At 37.3% G+C, this 15,481-nt stretch overlaps 1 protein-coding gene across 5 annotated transcripts in view; it reads left to right on the forward strand.

Annotated features, from left to right (window-relative positions):
• The window catches only part of ZFC3H1 (zinc finger C3H1-type containing), a 59,302-nt gene that overhangs the window by 28,065 nt on the left and 15,756 nt on the right, over nt 1–15,481 (forward strand). For 4 of the 5 annotated variants that reach the window (XM_073327771.2, XM_073327773.1, XM_073327775.2 and 1 more), the window contains exons 13-23: nt 117–291; nt 525–656; nt 1,461–2,006; nt 2,134–2,243; nt 3,459–3,590; nt 4,901–5,022; nt 8,063–8,164; nt 8,533–8,661; nt 9,481–9,664; nt 14,295–14,481; nt 15,090–15,281. In XM_073327771.2, the coding sequence (XP_073183872.1) occupies nt 117–291; nt 525–656; nt 1,461–2,006; nt 2,134–2,243; nt 3,459–3,590; nt 4,901–5,022; nt 8,063–8,164; nt 8,533–8,661; nt 9,481–9,664; nt 14,295–14,481; nt 15,090–15,281 (2,011 nt within the window). The remainder of the gene's footprint in view (nt 1–116; nt 292–524; nt 657–1,460; nt 2,007–2,133; nt 2,244–3,458; nt 3,591–4,900; nt 5,023–8,062; nt 8,165–8,532; nt 8,662–9,480; nt 9,665–14,294; nt 14,482–15,089; nt 15,282–15,481) is intronic. The other variant, XM_073327774.2, reaches the window with a different exon arrangement.

A 15,481-nucleotide genomic window follows, 5' to 3' on the forward strand; every position in this document is an offset into this window, starting at 1 on the left:
TGGTTGGTTGGCTGTTGCTACAAATTAAGAAGTTTGGGATTCAAAGTGGTAGTTTGTAATTCTGTGCCATTTTGGTCCTTGGTAAAATGTGTTTAAACCAACTTTTTAATTTTTAGACTTCTGTTAATGAAGGATGAATCTGTTTTGAAACATCTCCTGCAGCAAGAAGCAAAGAAGAGAGAATCTGTTCGAATTGCTGAAAATAAGATTGCCAAACTTGCTGAGCAACTGCAAGCAACTGAAAAGATTTTGGATGTTAATAGGGTGTTTTTGAAGAAGCTTCAGGAACAAGTAGGTTTGAACTTTGTCAGGAAAAAAAAATTGTTCAATTTATTTTCTATCACTATGTGAACTTTCATATTTTTGGAGTTGTGCAAATTCAGTTCTTGGAAGTATGTGGCTTTATTTGTACTGTGCAACATATTAATTCATTTAGCTGTGTCTGAATTTTGTCAAATCAAACTTTTTATTGGTAGAAAGTGCATGTTTTCTTGAAGTGCTAAAATATTTTTTTCTCTTTTCAGATTCACAAAGTTCAACAACGAGTTACAGTGAAGAAAGCTCTGGCGTTAAAATATGGAGAAGAGCTTGCTCGAGCAAAAGCAGTGGCAAGTAAAGAAATTGGAAAACGAAAACTGGAACAAGATCACCTTGGAGTAAGTCAGTCACATAAACTTGCACCATTCTTTAGTCAAAAAGCAATAATAACTTTGTTTAGCTAACTTCAGTTCAGAATCTTCAAATAGAAGTTTAAATGGAAAAGTATTTTAAAAGGTGAACTGTGAAGAAAAAACAAGGTTTTTTTTCCATGTACATCTCCACATTGCAATATAGAAGCTCTCTGAAAGTTTGTTCCAAAAGTCTTTTCTGTTGGATTTTTACATTAGAAGTGTTAGGGTTTTACTTCCATCTCTTTGCTGGAGAAAACGAATAGTACTGTAATAAGATTCTGGCCTGAGCTATGTGGGGAAGGATTCCTGCATGTTGGTGACATCACTATTCAGCTCCTTCAAAGATTTTGCCCAAGCTGTCCAGCTGAGACAAGTAAGTGAGGATCTGATATTACTAATCTGAAAAACAAGCTGAAGAAGGCAATTTGGAAGAAAAACAAAGCTCTGAGACAATTTGAGACAGTTTTTTGTAAGTTATATTTTTTCTTTGTTTTCCCTTTTTTATATGTATTTGCTTTGCATTTTATGGTTAAACTTTGGTAACCCAAATTTGTGTGTTAAAGATTTATAGAGTGGTGTAGACTAATTTAATAGAAAAACCAGCCAACATTCCAGTGGAATTGTGGCAAATTACGTTGTGGTTTTCCTGCTGTTTTGTTTACGTTTTCAGGCAAGAGTTTAAAATATGTACTTCTAACCTGAGTCAAATGTTTTACCCTGTTTCATTACCCTCTTATCAGTATTTCAGTAAATGCAAAGAGATATTAAGGGATTTTTTTTTCTTTGTAGCCAAGCAAAATGTTGAAATTGGATCATTCCCCTGCATCAAGTCCAAAAAAACATTCAGCAGAATTGATTGCATTGGAGAAGAAACGACTACAGCAACTGGAGTATGAGTATGCTCTAAAGATTCAGAAACTTAAAGAGGCCCGTGCACTTCAAACCAGGGAACAACCGAATATTACTCCAAATGCAGAAGAGGAATCTGAATTTGTATTACCTCAGCCATCACTTCATGACCTTACACAAGACAAACTGACCCTAGACAGTGAAGAAAACTATTTTGATGATGAAATTTTGTCTAACTCAAACAGAGAACGAAGGAGATCTTTCAGAGAATCCAGTTCTTTTACTAAACCGAATCTTAAGCACATGGACACCCCCAAACAAGAAATAAACAAACTTTCTAAAAAAGCAGTGGAGGAACCTGAACTTTTTCTTGGGTTGAATATTGATGAACTGAAAAAACTTTATGCTAAAGCTGACAGCTTGAAAGAACTGCTTATAAAAAGTACTGCCGTTATGACTTCTAAGAAAGAGTTTTTATGTGGTCAGGTAAACTTGTGCCTCAACTCCTTTTTTTTAATACTTAACTTGTAAGTACATTATGATGATTTGTCTTTTTTATGAAGACTAGGTTTTTGCTGTATTATAATTCTTTAAATGTATATTTGTTTCCTAGGAAATTTTGGTAGATATGGATATTGTTACGGCACAAAGTAAACAAACTGAAGTGAGACCATTTCCATTTGGGCCATATCATAGTCCCCTTCTAGTTTTTAAATCCTACAGGTATGAAGATTATATTAACTGTGTGTGTGTGTGTGGCTTCTTTGTGTATGGAATATTTTAATTGCTTTCAGTGCTCTCTCTTTATTTCTTCTTACAAGTTGTCTAATGCCAAAGGTAAGTTTGGCTTAAGAACAGCTTTTGTAACCTTAGCTTGGGATTCCATTCTTTGGAAGATTTGACATTTTAAAGTTCTGTGTGGTATGATAAACTTTTAAGCATGATACGTAAAACCTAACTTTCTTAAACCAAAAGTTGTCTTAAAATTATTTTTCTGCTTCAAAGAAACAGAAAACTTATCTCTAGAGACTTAATTATGTCTTCATTCATTACCTATAGGCCCCATTTTGGAGCAGCAAGATGGACCTAAAGTCTATGGCGCTTCAGTTCCATAAATTGAATTCTGTGCTAGATTTAAGCAGATTCTAAAACCTGGATGATTACGTTGAATTACATGCAAAAATTTAACACCAGCAGTGCAGTACTCCTTGTATTTGTTTTATATTAGCTCTTATATTACACTATTCCTAAATTTACAGTGTGCTCTAGATTTTTGTATTACAGCATTGTAATACAGTGGGAAGGCAGAAGCTGAAGGATAACATTCTTACAGGAGCAGCTTTGCTATGCTTTTAATATAGTACAGACTGTGGTGATTCCCTTACCATACTAGAAATTGACAAACTTAAAACGCTGTAATAGTTTAGCATCAAATTTTATATTAAAGGAAAAACCACCAGAAAACATCTGGCTAATAAGAGTCAGCTCATACTGAGTTTCTGTGCACCTGTTCTGGAGGCTCTCTGATATTGAGCTTTTAGTACTATGGCTTCTGAGGTTATTTAATCCCCAGCAATCTGCTTTACAGCTCTGCTTGATGCCAGTTAAGTAAGTGAAAGAGCACAGGTCTCTCAGGTTCGCATTAGATCTTAACTCTAATATGTAACTCTCCCTACAGTGTGTGCATTAATTCCCCATGTGCATGTAATGAGGTTTGGTGAATGAAGGGAGAGCAGGATATTGGAATAGAAATCTATGCGGACTGAGAGAACTGTACTGTGTTGCCTTTAGTAGGTCAGCTGTACTCCAGTCAGCCTTTCAGAAATGCAAGATACTTCTGGAAGCAAAATACAATTCCTTTTTATTTATTTATATTTAAAACTGCTTTTCTGTTTGTCTACCAGGGATTCACATCATTTTTTTTTTTTCTTTCTTTAGGTTTAGCCCCTATTTTCGAACCAAGGAAAAGCTTTACCTCAGTTCAGTATCCTACAGCAATATGATTGAGCCAAAACAGTGTTTCTGTCGTTTTGATTTAACAGGCACGTGTAATGATGATGATTGTCAGTGGTGAGTCCCTTTCAGTCTTATTCATTTGTCCCAAATCTCTGTTGCAGAGTTTACTGCTGCCAAGAGGTGAAAATAGACATGTCTGATTCTTAACAAGGTCTGTGTGCATGATGTGCTATAGCCTTCCATTAAAAACTTGCCTGTGTAAGTTCACTTGGCAGGAAGAAAATCAGTGTGCCAGTTCCAGTCCTGGAGGGAGAGCTCTTATGTCTAAACTTGGAAAAAGAAAGATTGCTTGAGTTTTTGAGGATTTTGTTCACCATTATGTCAGATCCTGCGGGGTGTCCTTTAGGCTCTTTTTGTATCCAGATGGGAACTCTCTTGTATCGTAATTACAGCAGTGTCTTTTATTACCTGATGTAATAGTGGATGAGGAAACATACTATTTAGCACGCTATAAATAAATTAGTAACATCTATAGCATGGTGTATTATGGAATTATTTAATAAAAGATCCTATTGTAATGCAAGAGATCAGTTTAAAACTGCTTTGGAAGAACTGCATTAAAATCTGTATACTTTGAAGCCACATCATTAAATGGTGTTTACGGTTATATTAACAATAGCCTGTTCATTTGGAGTTTCATTAGCTAGCTGTTGCTTGCCTACCATGCCTCTTGAGCCATTGGACCTCTCAAATGATGAGATTGATCTAACTTTAAAAAAAAAGGGGGGGGGGAAAGGAAGTAGTGTATTGATTCACTGACTCTGGGTATATAATCTGTAATCAAGAGCAACTGGATTATTTCTGAGAGGAATTCTACCAATACACAAGTGCATGAGACTCCCAACTCCTGTTATCTTTTGGAGGAATATCATATGAACAGACCTACTATTTTATGTTAAGATTATTCTCCTTTACTAGAAGTAGTGCACATCTATTCCTTGTACAGGGTGGTGAGACTGTACGCAGGATACCTAAACTAGTCTACACAAACATACACTGAACTAACAAAATCAGTTTTAATTGGCACCTTTTGTTACTTCAGTGCAAGTGTGTATTTTGAAGTGTGGTCCACACATAGACTTGTACTGAAATAACAAAAGGGGTGAATTAAAACTGTTAGTTATTTTATTGCAAGTTTGTGTTTAGACAAGGCCTAAAAGCATACTTGTTCGTTAGTAGACATTTCAGAGCACCTTAAACATTGTGCTTCATAGACATCTTTTCACTTCAATTTTTTGTTGGTTTCTCTGCTTCCGTAGGGTTTAAGTAACACTTGCTGATTGTGGCCCTGATGTTAAATCTTTACTTTGGTGATATTTTGTTGTCTGAGAACAACTTAGTCTAACTTTTTTTTCTCTTTTTAGGCAGCACATGAAAGATTGCACTGTTAACCGAAAGCAGCTGTTTCAGGACATTCTTTCTTATAATTTAGCTTTGATTGGCTGTTCAGAAAAAAGCACTGATGAGGAGATCAGCATTGCAACAGGTTTTTAAGTTTGTTTCCTACTGAATGTAAAACTGGGAATTTTTTTTTTTTCCAAAGGGTAGCTTTTATTTTCATTAGAAGTTCTAGAATTAAAGAATCATTACAGTCTTTCTAGTGGTCATTGTATACATTGTAAAATATTTTTGTATGGAAAAGTGGAAAGCCATTTTTGAGTCACAGTCCATAGTAAATTTCTCAGTAGTAGACAGTAACTCCTGTATTCAGGAAAAATTCCTTCTTTATTCAGGAGAAAATTCTCCCTAATTTCACTGGGCATTTCATTCAAACAAGAAATGAAGGAGACAAGATTTCATGGGTGGGGAGTGGAAACCTTCCTTACCTTCCTTTTTTATTGCTTATATACATAACTTAATGGGATGTTGTACTTATTAATGGAACTAGGTGTAGTGTGAATAGGCACCAGGAAAGCTTCCTCCACAATCCAGGCACATAATCATATTCTAATCTATTCTCAGGGCTAGATTTAATGATGATTATTTTGTGCCAAAGTGTACAAAATCATCCTGGGATCTAGGATGAGAGACACTCTTCTCTAGAGATCAGTCCTTTTTAAGCCCAGTTCTCTAGAGATAGGGCTGATGATTATGTAACTTTGCCACTTAAATGGGTTAAAGTTGGATGGGTAAAATATTCTAAATATTAATGTTTTTAAACTTAATAATGGAGTATTGGTATACACATCTTTTAAATTGAAAAATGAAGCAAGATTTCTTGTTAAATCCTGTAATACACTCTCTGTTGATACTTCTGTTTTGCCATGCCAAAAAGCCTGAGATAAACAGTTGGTTTTAAAAAGCAGAATGATGTAGATCATATATACTACTAAGAAACTATTGAGCCAGATGTCATTTTTTAAAACCCAGATACGGTTTTGGAGACTATGTGAAATTGTGCGAATTTGAGGGATGGTCTAGGGTTCAGTAGAGAAATTGATTTCTTAAACATCATTATGATTCTAAAAAAGTATCTGTTTTTTACTACCACCATGTTGGATTGTCATTTTGGATAGCGGATGTGTACTGTTCAGTTTCATTTTTCCAGTTCCCTTATTTAAATGCAAGGGGAAGAGCTTAAATCAGGGTCTAAAGACCTGGGAAAAGTGATCATAGAATCCTAGAATATCAGGGTTGGAAGGGACCCCAGAAGGTCATCTAGTCCAACCCCCTGCTCAAAGCAGGACCAATTCCCAGTTAAATCATCCCAGCCAGGGCTTTGTCAAGCCTGACCTTAAAAACCTCTAAGGAAGGAGATTCTACCACCTCCCTAGGTAACGCATTCCAGTGTTTCACCACCCTCTTAGTGAAAAAGTTTTTCCTAATATCCAATCTAAACCTCCCCCACTGCAACTTGAGACCATTACTCCTCGATCTGTCATCTGCTACCATTGAGAACAGTCTAGAGCCATCCTCTTTGGAACCCCCTTTCAGGTAGTTGAAAGCAGCTATCAAATCCCCCCTCATTCTTCTCTTCTGCAGGCTAAACAATCCCAGCTCCCTCAGCCTCTCCTCATAACTCATGTGTTCCAGTCCCCTAATCATTTTTGTTGCCCTTCGCTGGACTCTCTCCAATTTATCCACATCCTTCTTGAAGTGTGGGGCCCAAAACTGGACACAGTACTCCAGATGAGGCCTCACCAATGTCGAATAGAGGGGAACGATCACGTCCCTCGATCTGCTCGCTATGCCCCTACTTATACATCCCAAAATGCCATTGGCCTTCTTGGCAACAAGGGCACACTGCTGACTCATATCCAGCTTCTCGTCCACTGTCACCCCTAGGTCCTTTTCCGCAGAACTGCTGCCTAGCCATTCGGTCCCTAGTCTGTAGCTGTGCATTGGGTTCTTCCGTCCTAAGTGCAGGACCCTGCACTTATCCTTATTGAACCTCATCACATTTCTTTTGGCCCAATCCTCCAATTTGTCTAGGTCCTTCTGTATCCTATCCCTCCCCTCCAGCGTATCTACCACTCCTCCCAGTTTAGTATCATCCGCAAATTTGCTGAGAGTGCAATCCACACCATCCTCCAGATCATTTATGAAGATATTGAACAAAACTGGCCCCAGGACCGACCCTTGGGGTACTCCACTTGATACCGGCTGCCAACTAGATATGGAGCCATTGATCACTACCCGTTGAGCCCGACAATCTAGCCAGCTTTCTACCCACCTTGTAGTGCATTCATCCAGCCCATACTTCCTTAACTTGCTGACAAGAATACTGTGGGAGACCGTGTCAAAAGCTTTGCTAAAGTCAAGAAACAATACATCCACTGCTTTCCCTTCATCCACAGAACCAGTAATCTCATCATAAAAGGCGATTAGATTAGTCAGGCATGACCTTCCCTTGGTGAATCCATGCTGGCTGTTCCTGATCACTTTCCTCTCATGCAAGTGCTTCAGGATTGATTCTTTGAGGACCTGCTCCATGATTTTTCCAGGGACTGAAGTGAGGCTGACTGGCCTGTAGTTCCCTGGATCCTCCTTCTTCCCTTTTTTAAAGATTGGCACTACATTAGCCTTTTTCCAGTCATCCGGGACTTCCCCCGTTCGCCACGAGTTTTCAAAGATAATGATGATAGTGATGAAGTTCTATGTTCCTTTCCCCTTCCCCAGATGCCTCTTCTGCATCTTTGAGGAGTAATGGGATGAAAGTAACACAAGAAAGTCAGACTGGAAAAATCAGAAAGAAATTTCTGTTTGTGAGATGTAATCTGTAGCGGTGGCCTAGAAAGCACCTATGGAAACTCCCTTTTTTAAGGATATTTACAAGTAGACGAGACCAAAGCACTAGAAAATGTACTGCAGGAATAATCTTGGGGGGATAAAATGGCCTAATATATCTTTTTCCAATTTTTGACTTCTATATCCAGCCACACTTGATAACTTGAAATGATCAGCACTGAAATAATGGTGGTGATATTTATATTTTCATTATACTTTCTGCTGAGATTATCTCTTTTGTTATAATATTTCATAAATTTATAGCATCTAGTTATATTGTAATCTTGGTCTCATTTTAGAAAAATATGTAGAAAAACTTTTTGGTGTAAACAGAGATCGAATGTCAGTGGATCAGATGGCCGTTCTTCTTGTTAGCAATATCAATGAGAGTAAAGGTCACAGTAAGTAACTTGTTTGATACTATTAATAAAACAGTCTGTTATATTATAGCGTTAACATTGCGTATGAGCTTGACAAATTCTTACAATAGTATTGTAAAGAGAAGATTTGCTTACTCTATTTAAGTTTATTGCACTGAAACATATGGTTATGGTCTTCTGTCTTTAAGCTTCTTTTTGTTATAAGGTTAAAATTTCAAAAGTGACTTGTGCACTCAGGAACCTAAGTCTCATTGAAAGTCAATGGAATCTATACCTCTAAGACACTTAAATGCTTCTGATAATTTTACCTAAAATGACTGACTTTGAACAAAAATACATTGGTTTGTGGCTGCAAAACAAACAATTTCTTTTCTTCTGTTTGGTTACAGCACCTCCATTTACAACTTGGAAAGACAAAAGGAAATGGAGACCTAAGTACTGGAGAAAACCTGTTTTAGATAGTAGTAGTAGTAGCAGCAGCAGTGAGGAGGAACAATCTCTGGGAACTATTAAATATGGTAAGGCAAAATTGTGTTGTGCATTAGAAATAACTAATATTGGGGGAAGGGGGCGGGGAGTTGCAAGCACTTACTCAGATAAAGCATGACTTTACTTCAGTATATGATCCATTTATGTACTCCACGCATAAGCTTCTTGACTACCTTCTCCTCATTTGCCTGTTCTTTATTCTAGGATGATTAAATCTATGTATATCCATTTAAAAATAAATAATTTAAAGTCTTAGTGGGAGCTGTTGTTCCCTTCTCTTGCAGGGAACCTGCTAGAATGTTCTAGAGCATCTGAGATTGGCGCATGCTTCGCAGGGCATAGCTCTCGAACTAGTTTACCTGTGCCTTAAGATATCAAAAATCTTAGTCGTTACAGAGATTTCCCACATGATTTGTGCAAATGGCACAACCAACACCCCCCACCCCCAAGTGAATCCTGCAGAAGGATCTTCAGAGGATCAGACTTGTTTTGTGATGAACTTTCTCCTATGAGTTCTGCCTCACTCTCAGTGCTGTCCTATAAGTTATCCCTAACCAGTATGATCCTGCAAAAGCAGTCCTCTAACACTTCCTTTTTCCAGTTTTCACATTTGAACTACTGCCAGTTTTTTGTGCCGTACTTACTGCTTCTTTCCTGCTTTAAAGAGAGAGTACCTTTACCTTTTTCTAAATGTGGTGGGTGGTTATTGTATTTGAAAGGTATCCTGACATTCACTTGGGAATTCTGTTTGATGGTGTTTTCCCTCATCTTAAATATACGATTAGTTAGTTCAAGTTCCACTGTGAAAGGTAATCTGCATGCTGAACAGAGACACTTTATTCTTCCAGCCCATCCTGTAGAACACAAAGCAAATGTTCGAGCTTTGGATGCTGTTGTGACTCCTGATGATGTCAGATATTTCACAAATGAGACTGATGATATTTCTAATCTGGAGGCGAGTGTCCTCGAAAACCCCTGTGATGTACAGCTTTGGATTAAACTTGCATACAAGTACTTGAGTCAAAATGAAGGGTAGGTTTTTATCTATAGGCAAACAAATCTGTTGCCCTTTTGTATTTTTTGGTTGATGCTTTTCACCTGTGCTACTGTAATCAGATTTCCTTCCTGGTGTCAAAGGACCCTTTGTTTCTTTGACAAAGCCACAAATACCTTTATTGCTTAAAAGCAGTTAGAAAAAACTTCAGATTAGATCTCTTGCTGTACACAGTCCAGTGCATGAGTAATAAATTATATATTTAACTCCAGACAGGTTTTATTTCAGAGTGGAAGTAGTTGAAATGGGAATTAGTAAAGGAGTAATCACTTTAAAAAATACACAGTTTATAAGATTACAGTGGAATAAATGTGTCCAGTTCTACGAATTTTTACATCAAGGTAAGTAGGATAGAGGGAAACACTGATTTTAAATCTGCCTTTGGAATGTTTGGGATGGCATTCTAAGACAACATGTAGTCAAGGTGCTTTAAGATGACCCACTAGAGTAAGAACTGCCAGGTGTTTTGCAGTTTTTAATCCATGTGGAGTACGTGGGGAAAATGGTAACCTAACTCCAGTGTGTTTTTCATGTTGTAATTTTCTTGCCTTTGGAATTCTTAGTAACTAAGTTTTTTTCATTTTCCTTAACTGATAGGAATTAGAGAATCAATATGTTTTTTTATTTTATGGTAAAAGCATCCCAGTAGCAACTTGGTCACTTAGGTTGAGTAGGCTGTTTCATTCTAAGTTTCTTAAATCATAAACTGTTCTGGAATGAGATTGTCTCTTCATGTGTGTTTGTGTAAGCCATAGCAAAAGAGACCCTCATCCTGACTCAGGCCTCTGGATACTACTGTACTATAAATATTTAATAAGCTTCCCTTTTCAGAAGTTTTTTCAGACATACATTCTTCAGGATTAAATTTTCTGTCTAAATGTGAATTATTTGGAAATCATGGACAAAATTTAGCACTTCATTCCTTAGTATCAGCACATGAATATACCTCTTCCTCCACGCTTAAAGAAAAATCTTGATTTTTGAGCTCTACAATTTCAAATTTGGTGTGTGTGTAATCTTCAATGAGGAATTTATGCCTTATCAGTTTGGGAGGCAGTACTTGCTTATAATGAAGTGAAAATAGCATCATGTGAAATATGTAACTTACCAAATTAAGTATGTAGTTTTAATTATCCAGATATGTGCAAGCCTGCACATGTATGGATGTATATTTCAAATAGCATGCATGTTCTGGTGTATGAACATTTGGGTTTTTGCAAATTTCCTTGAAAAATAAACTTAAAATTCAGTGCAAAAAAAGTTAATTTAAACAAATCAAGAAATTTAGTCTTCAAAATTTAACATTTAGATAACCACAACAACTGCAGTTGAGCCCCACCTACCGCATTGTGTGGGTTTGTGTTATGTATACTTTGGCCTAACCTAACCACTTACTGAGTTCAATAAAAACTCACCAGGCACATCCCAGCAGAGGAGTTACTACTGTTGGAATCAAAACTGAGTTTCGTTAACTTGTTAATGCTAGGATGGAGTATTTTAACAAGCTTCTGTATTGACTGTAATTGCAATGTGAACAGTGGGTACAAAGCTGGTTTACGTGAGGAAGTACAGTGATTCACAACCTCTGTATCAGTGCTTGCCAAACTGAGAGATTCATGGGGGAGCCATGAGCATTTGGGGAAAATTTTTTAATCAGTGTTCCCCCCCCCCCTCCTCCCCCTGCCCAATTAACTGACTATTAGATGAGGCTTAAAAAATCACCTTCATCTTATCTATTGGTGTGCACTAATGGTTTTCAACCCACTAGGGGTCCACAGATTATGTCTAAGATTTCCAAAGAGGTCTGCACCTCCATCTGAAAATTTTTAGGGGTCTTCAAACGAAAAAGGTTTGAAAACCACTGGTCTGCTCCTAAAGTTACTCCTGTTTCCGGAACTGGGAGCTTCTCTGTGCCCTCTGGTCCTGCAGGGGGCCTTTAGCACAGAGACTCTGCTGTGGGGAAGCACTGAGCAGGAAGACTCTCAACTGGAAGTCCTGCTGGCGTGGAGGGCAAAGAGACTTCCAGTGCTAAAAGCAATAGCATTCACAGATAAGGGAAGGGAAATGAAGGAGAGATAGGTGCATCTTTTTATAATGGAGTGACTTTTACCAAGGGCTAAGCCTACATGTAGCAAACATTCAGCTGAAGAAGGTGATGATTTAAATCAAGTTAAACGGAAAAGGAAGAAAAGTAGATGTTGTGATAGTTACGTTGTTTGGATGTTCATGTTTTGATGTGACTGTGGAAAGTGCACGACAACAATAGGTGTCATTTGCTTAAGTGTTAGTAAATGAAAGTATGAGGCCAGGGAAACCAAACACGAGTAGCAATTTTTTTTTCCCCTTAAGAAAGAGGAAGAATTTAAGTGGCAAAAATAGTTGCTGCTAAAGAAGCAGTTCCTCAGAAAGCCTTTGAAGAAACTCCTGTTGTGACCATGTGAATTCCAAAATGCAAACAAGCACACACCCTTAGCAAGACCCTTATATTTCCAAAAGAAACAGATGTGTATAAAATTATGATTAGGGAACAAGCAGCAATAGCACTAAAAACCATTCCTGTGTCAAACGATGCCATCTGTTGACACACTGATGACCATGTGAAAATGCCTATGACCACTTGATAGAACAATTAGGAAGAGGCAGTATTTTGCACTGCAGCTTGAAGAATCCAGACAGAGCCAATTTGTCTCATCTTCTGTGTTATGTGAGATTTGCCAAAATAGGTACAATAGGTTGAAGAACTTTTATTTTGCAAAGAAATCCCAGTCTGAACAACCAGTGAGGAAATACTAAAGTTTTGGATACCTTCATAGCAGATGAAGGACTTAACTTGGGTTGGGAGGGGGCTGTGTATTGACAGGACTGCAGCTATGACTAGAAGGAACAGTGGGGTTTCAGCATGAATAAAGGAAGTGGCAGAAATAGCAATTAGGACATTGCAAGGTTTATAGTCAAGCTTTTTTAATAAAATTCCTGGCAGTGCTGCTTCCCTTCGCTTCCAGTTATTTCTGTGATTCTGGGTTTTCAGGAATGATTTCTGTGAAAACTAACATAGAAATCATTTAAATTTGGAAAACTATGTCTGACAGCAAACATTGTACAGCCCCTATGCAGTTTGAAACAGGCCCATTCTTCTCACTAAAATCTTAGGCTGTGTCCTAACATGCAAAAAATCCATATGTTCAAATTATAGTTCTAAAAACCCAGATTGGATTAGATAATTAAACTTTATGAAATTGAGTAAAGTTGCACAACTGTCCAAATTCTAGTGTCCCTCTTGAATCTGGTGTCCTGAGTTGATGTGTGTGGGTTTTTTTGTTTTTTTAAAGGAGGGTATCTGGTTGTGGGGACCCCCCGCCCAAGTTCTTAAATATCTGTAAGGGAACTGCAGTAATAAGTTTGGGGACCACAGCTCTATACTACCAAGGATGCATTGATAACTTGCTAGAAGGCTGTACCAAACTATCATATACATGGACTCTTAATCAGAAATTGTTTAGTTACATTGTAGAGCTCTCTAAATGTACGCTGCATTCCTTAAAAACATGGACACAAGTTGTTCTGAGGGCTGCAGGGGAAGGAGTACCAGTGGGCAGGATAGAACTTCCTTCTCTGAAACAACTCTCCTGATGATCTGGCTGTTAAGAGATGAACAGGCCCATTATGACTTGTGAATATAAGTCCATTAGCTGATTTGCAATGCTTTTGATTTGTTGAGATACACAGTGGAAAGTCTGTTTTGCATATAAGTAATTTCAGAGGTTTGTATACATGACCAAAAGCACAGATGAGGTGTTTTAATCTTCTTTTGAATCTTCTTGCATAAACACAATCATTTAGGTCTGTGTAAAATAATTCCTAAATAAATAAATATCCATCCCTCAAATAGAATAAATAAGACTAGCCTGAGAAGCTCTCTATAGTTTTATGGAAGTTACTTGATGTTTATAAACTGCAAACCACATATGCAGTCCATCACTTGATTGGCAGTTCTTCCAAGAACTATACTTGTGTTACTTAAATGTGGTGAGTAGTTAATTACCCCCAAAAGGGGGGAAAAGTTGTGGCTTAAAACTGGGCAAGAGTAAAAGAGCGAAATAACGTGACGTGCATTCTAGTCTGCAGTAAAGAGTAATATCCCACATGTGCTGTATATAACAGATAAAATCTTGCCAAAGAGTGAAATCCAACTTCTTGCTTCATTTAACTTTTGAAATGTTTCTACTAAGCTAGAATGTTTTTTAGCTTCTTTCTGGGTCAGAAAGTGGGAGACCTCAGGCCATGGATAACCCCTGTTCAAGTTAACCACATCCTGTTAACTGGCATCTTCTTCCAAGGAGCTGATACTCCTGTCCTTTTGTAGAGTATGTGATAATAGTATGCAGTTCATATAAATATGAAAAAAGTGTGGTCTTTTTGCAGTCCTCCATTTTATAATGGCAAGAAGCATTTAAAACACTTCTTTAAAAAAATTCTAATTTCTGTTCATTTGATATGCCTCCCTCTGAAACGTTCTATCTCGAATGAGCTCTAAAAGTTACTAAGTCCACTCTTCACTTTAAGAAAACATTGAGATGTAATATATTGGCCCAATTTTTTTCTTCACAGTTCATCTTCTGAGTGCTTGGATTCTGCTTTAAATGTTCTGGCTCGAGCACTAGAAAACAACAAAGAGAACCCTGAAATCTGGTGTCATTACCTCAAGCTGTTCTCAAAAAGAGGAACCAAGGAGGAAGTGCAGGAGATGTGCGAGACAGCAGTAGAGTATGCGCCTACTTACCAAATCTGGTGGACGGTAAGAAACAAAATAACACTATGTACTTCAAGCACCTATATATAATATAGTGCAAAAATATACCAATACTATAGGTAAGCAGTGAATTTTAGTGTGTAACAGGGAGAGGGTATCTTTTTTTTTTTTTTTTTCCTTTTTTTCTTCTCTTTTTCCCCTGTGCCTAATACCTTAGCTTTTAAAAAGATCTAATATAATGATAAAAAGCAAGGAAATTCACAGTTAAGTTTACAGTGCTGTCCTTAGCAGGGTCCAGTTCCTATTGCATTTGATTTGATGATCAAATTTATCTAAAGCAAGGTGTTGCGTTTCCTAGATACAAAGGTGTATGTGTGTGTGTGTTTGGTTTTTTAAGTTAAACCTCAATTTAACTTGAAATTTCTTTGCCTTTTGTGAATATTGATTTTCAATAACATTTGAATGGAGTGGTGTTTCATTGAGGTAATATCTAAAAACACAGTAAATAAAAAAGAGCATCGTATTTGAACCCTAACAGTTTGCTAGTAGTTGTTCATGTGAATAAAATATAGTGATTTATATAGCTTTTAGCCTTAGTAACTGTACTGAAGTTTTCCCCCTAATAATTACTTGTGTGAAATATTTCTATCTAGTTTTTGAACCTGGAAAACTCTTTTGATGGAAAGGACTATGTATGTGGGAGAATGCTGCAGTTCCTAATGGAAAGTACAGAGGGTGAAGAAAACTCTGATCTCCTGTCCTTTCAGCTGCTGGAGACCCTGCTGTACAGAGTTCACTTAAGCATGTTTACAGGAAGACATCAAAATGCTCTTGCTCTACTTCAGGTGGCTATCAAGTTACACACATTTTAACCCCTATTATACTGGATGCTTAAATACTAATTATGTGTTGGTTTTTTTTGTTTTGTTTTTTCATTTAAGTGTCCAAAGAATTGCCTTTTTCCTTTACTTCTTTGTGGTGCCTAGAATTCTGGTAGTTCCAGTACCAGACAAGTTATCCCATTTATTGGTAGAAAGTTGATACA

The sequence above is a fragment of the Lepidochelys kempii genome, chromosome 1, assembly GCF_965140285.1.
Source record: "Lepidochelys kempii isolate rLepKem1 chromosome 1, rLepKem1.hap1, whole genome shotgun sequence".
In the NCBI taxonomy this organism is placed as follows: Eukaryota; Metazoa; Chordata; order Testudines; family Cheloniidae; genus Lepidochelys; species Lepidochelys kempii.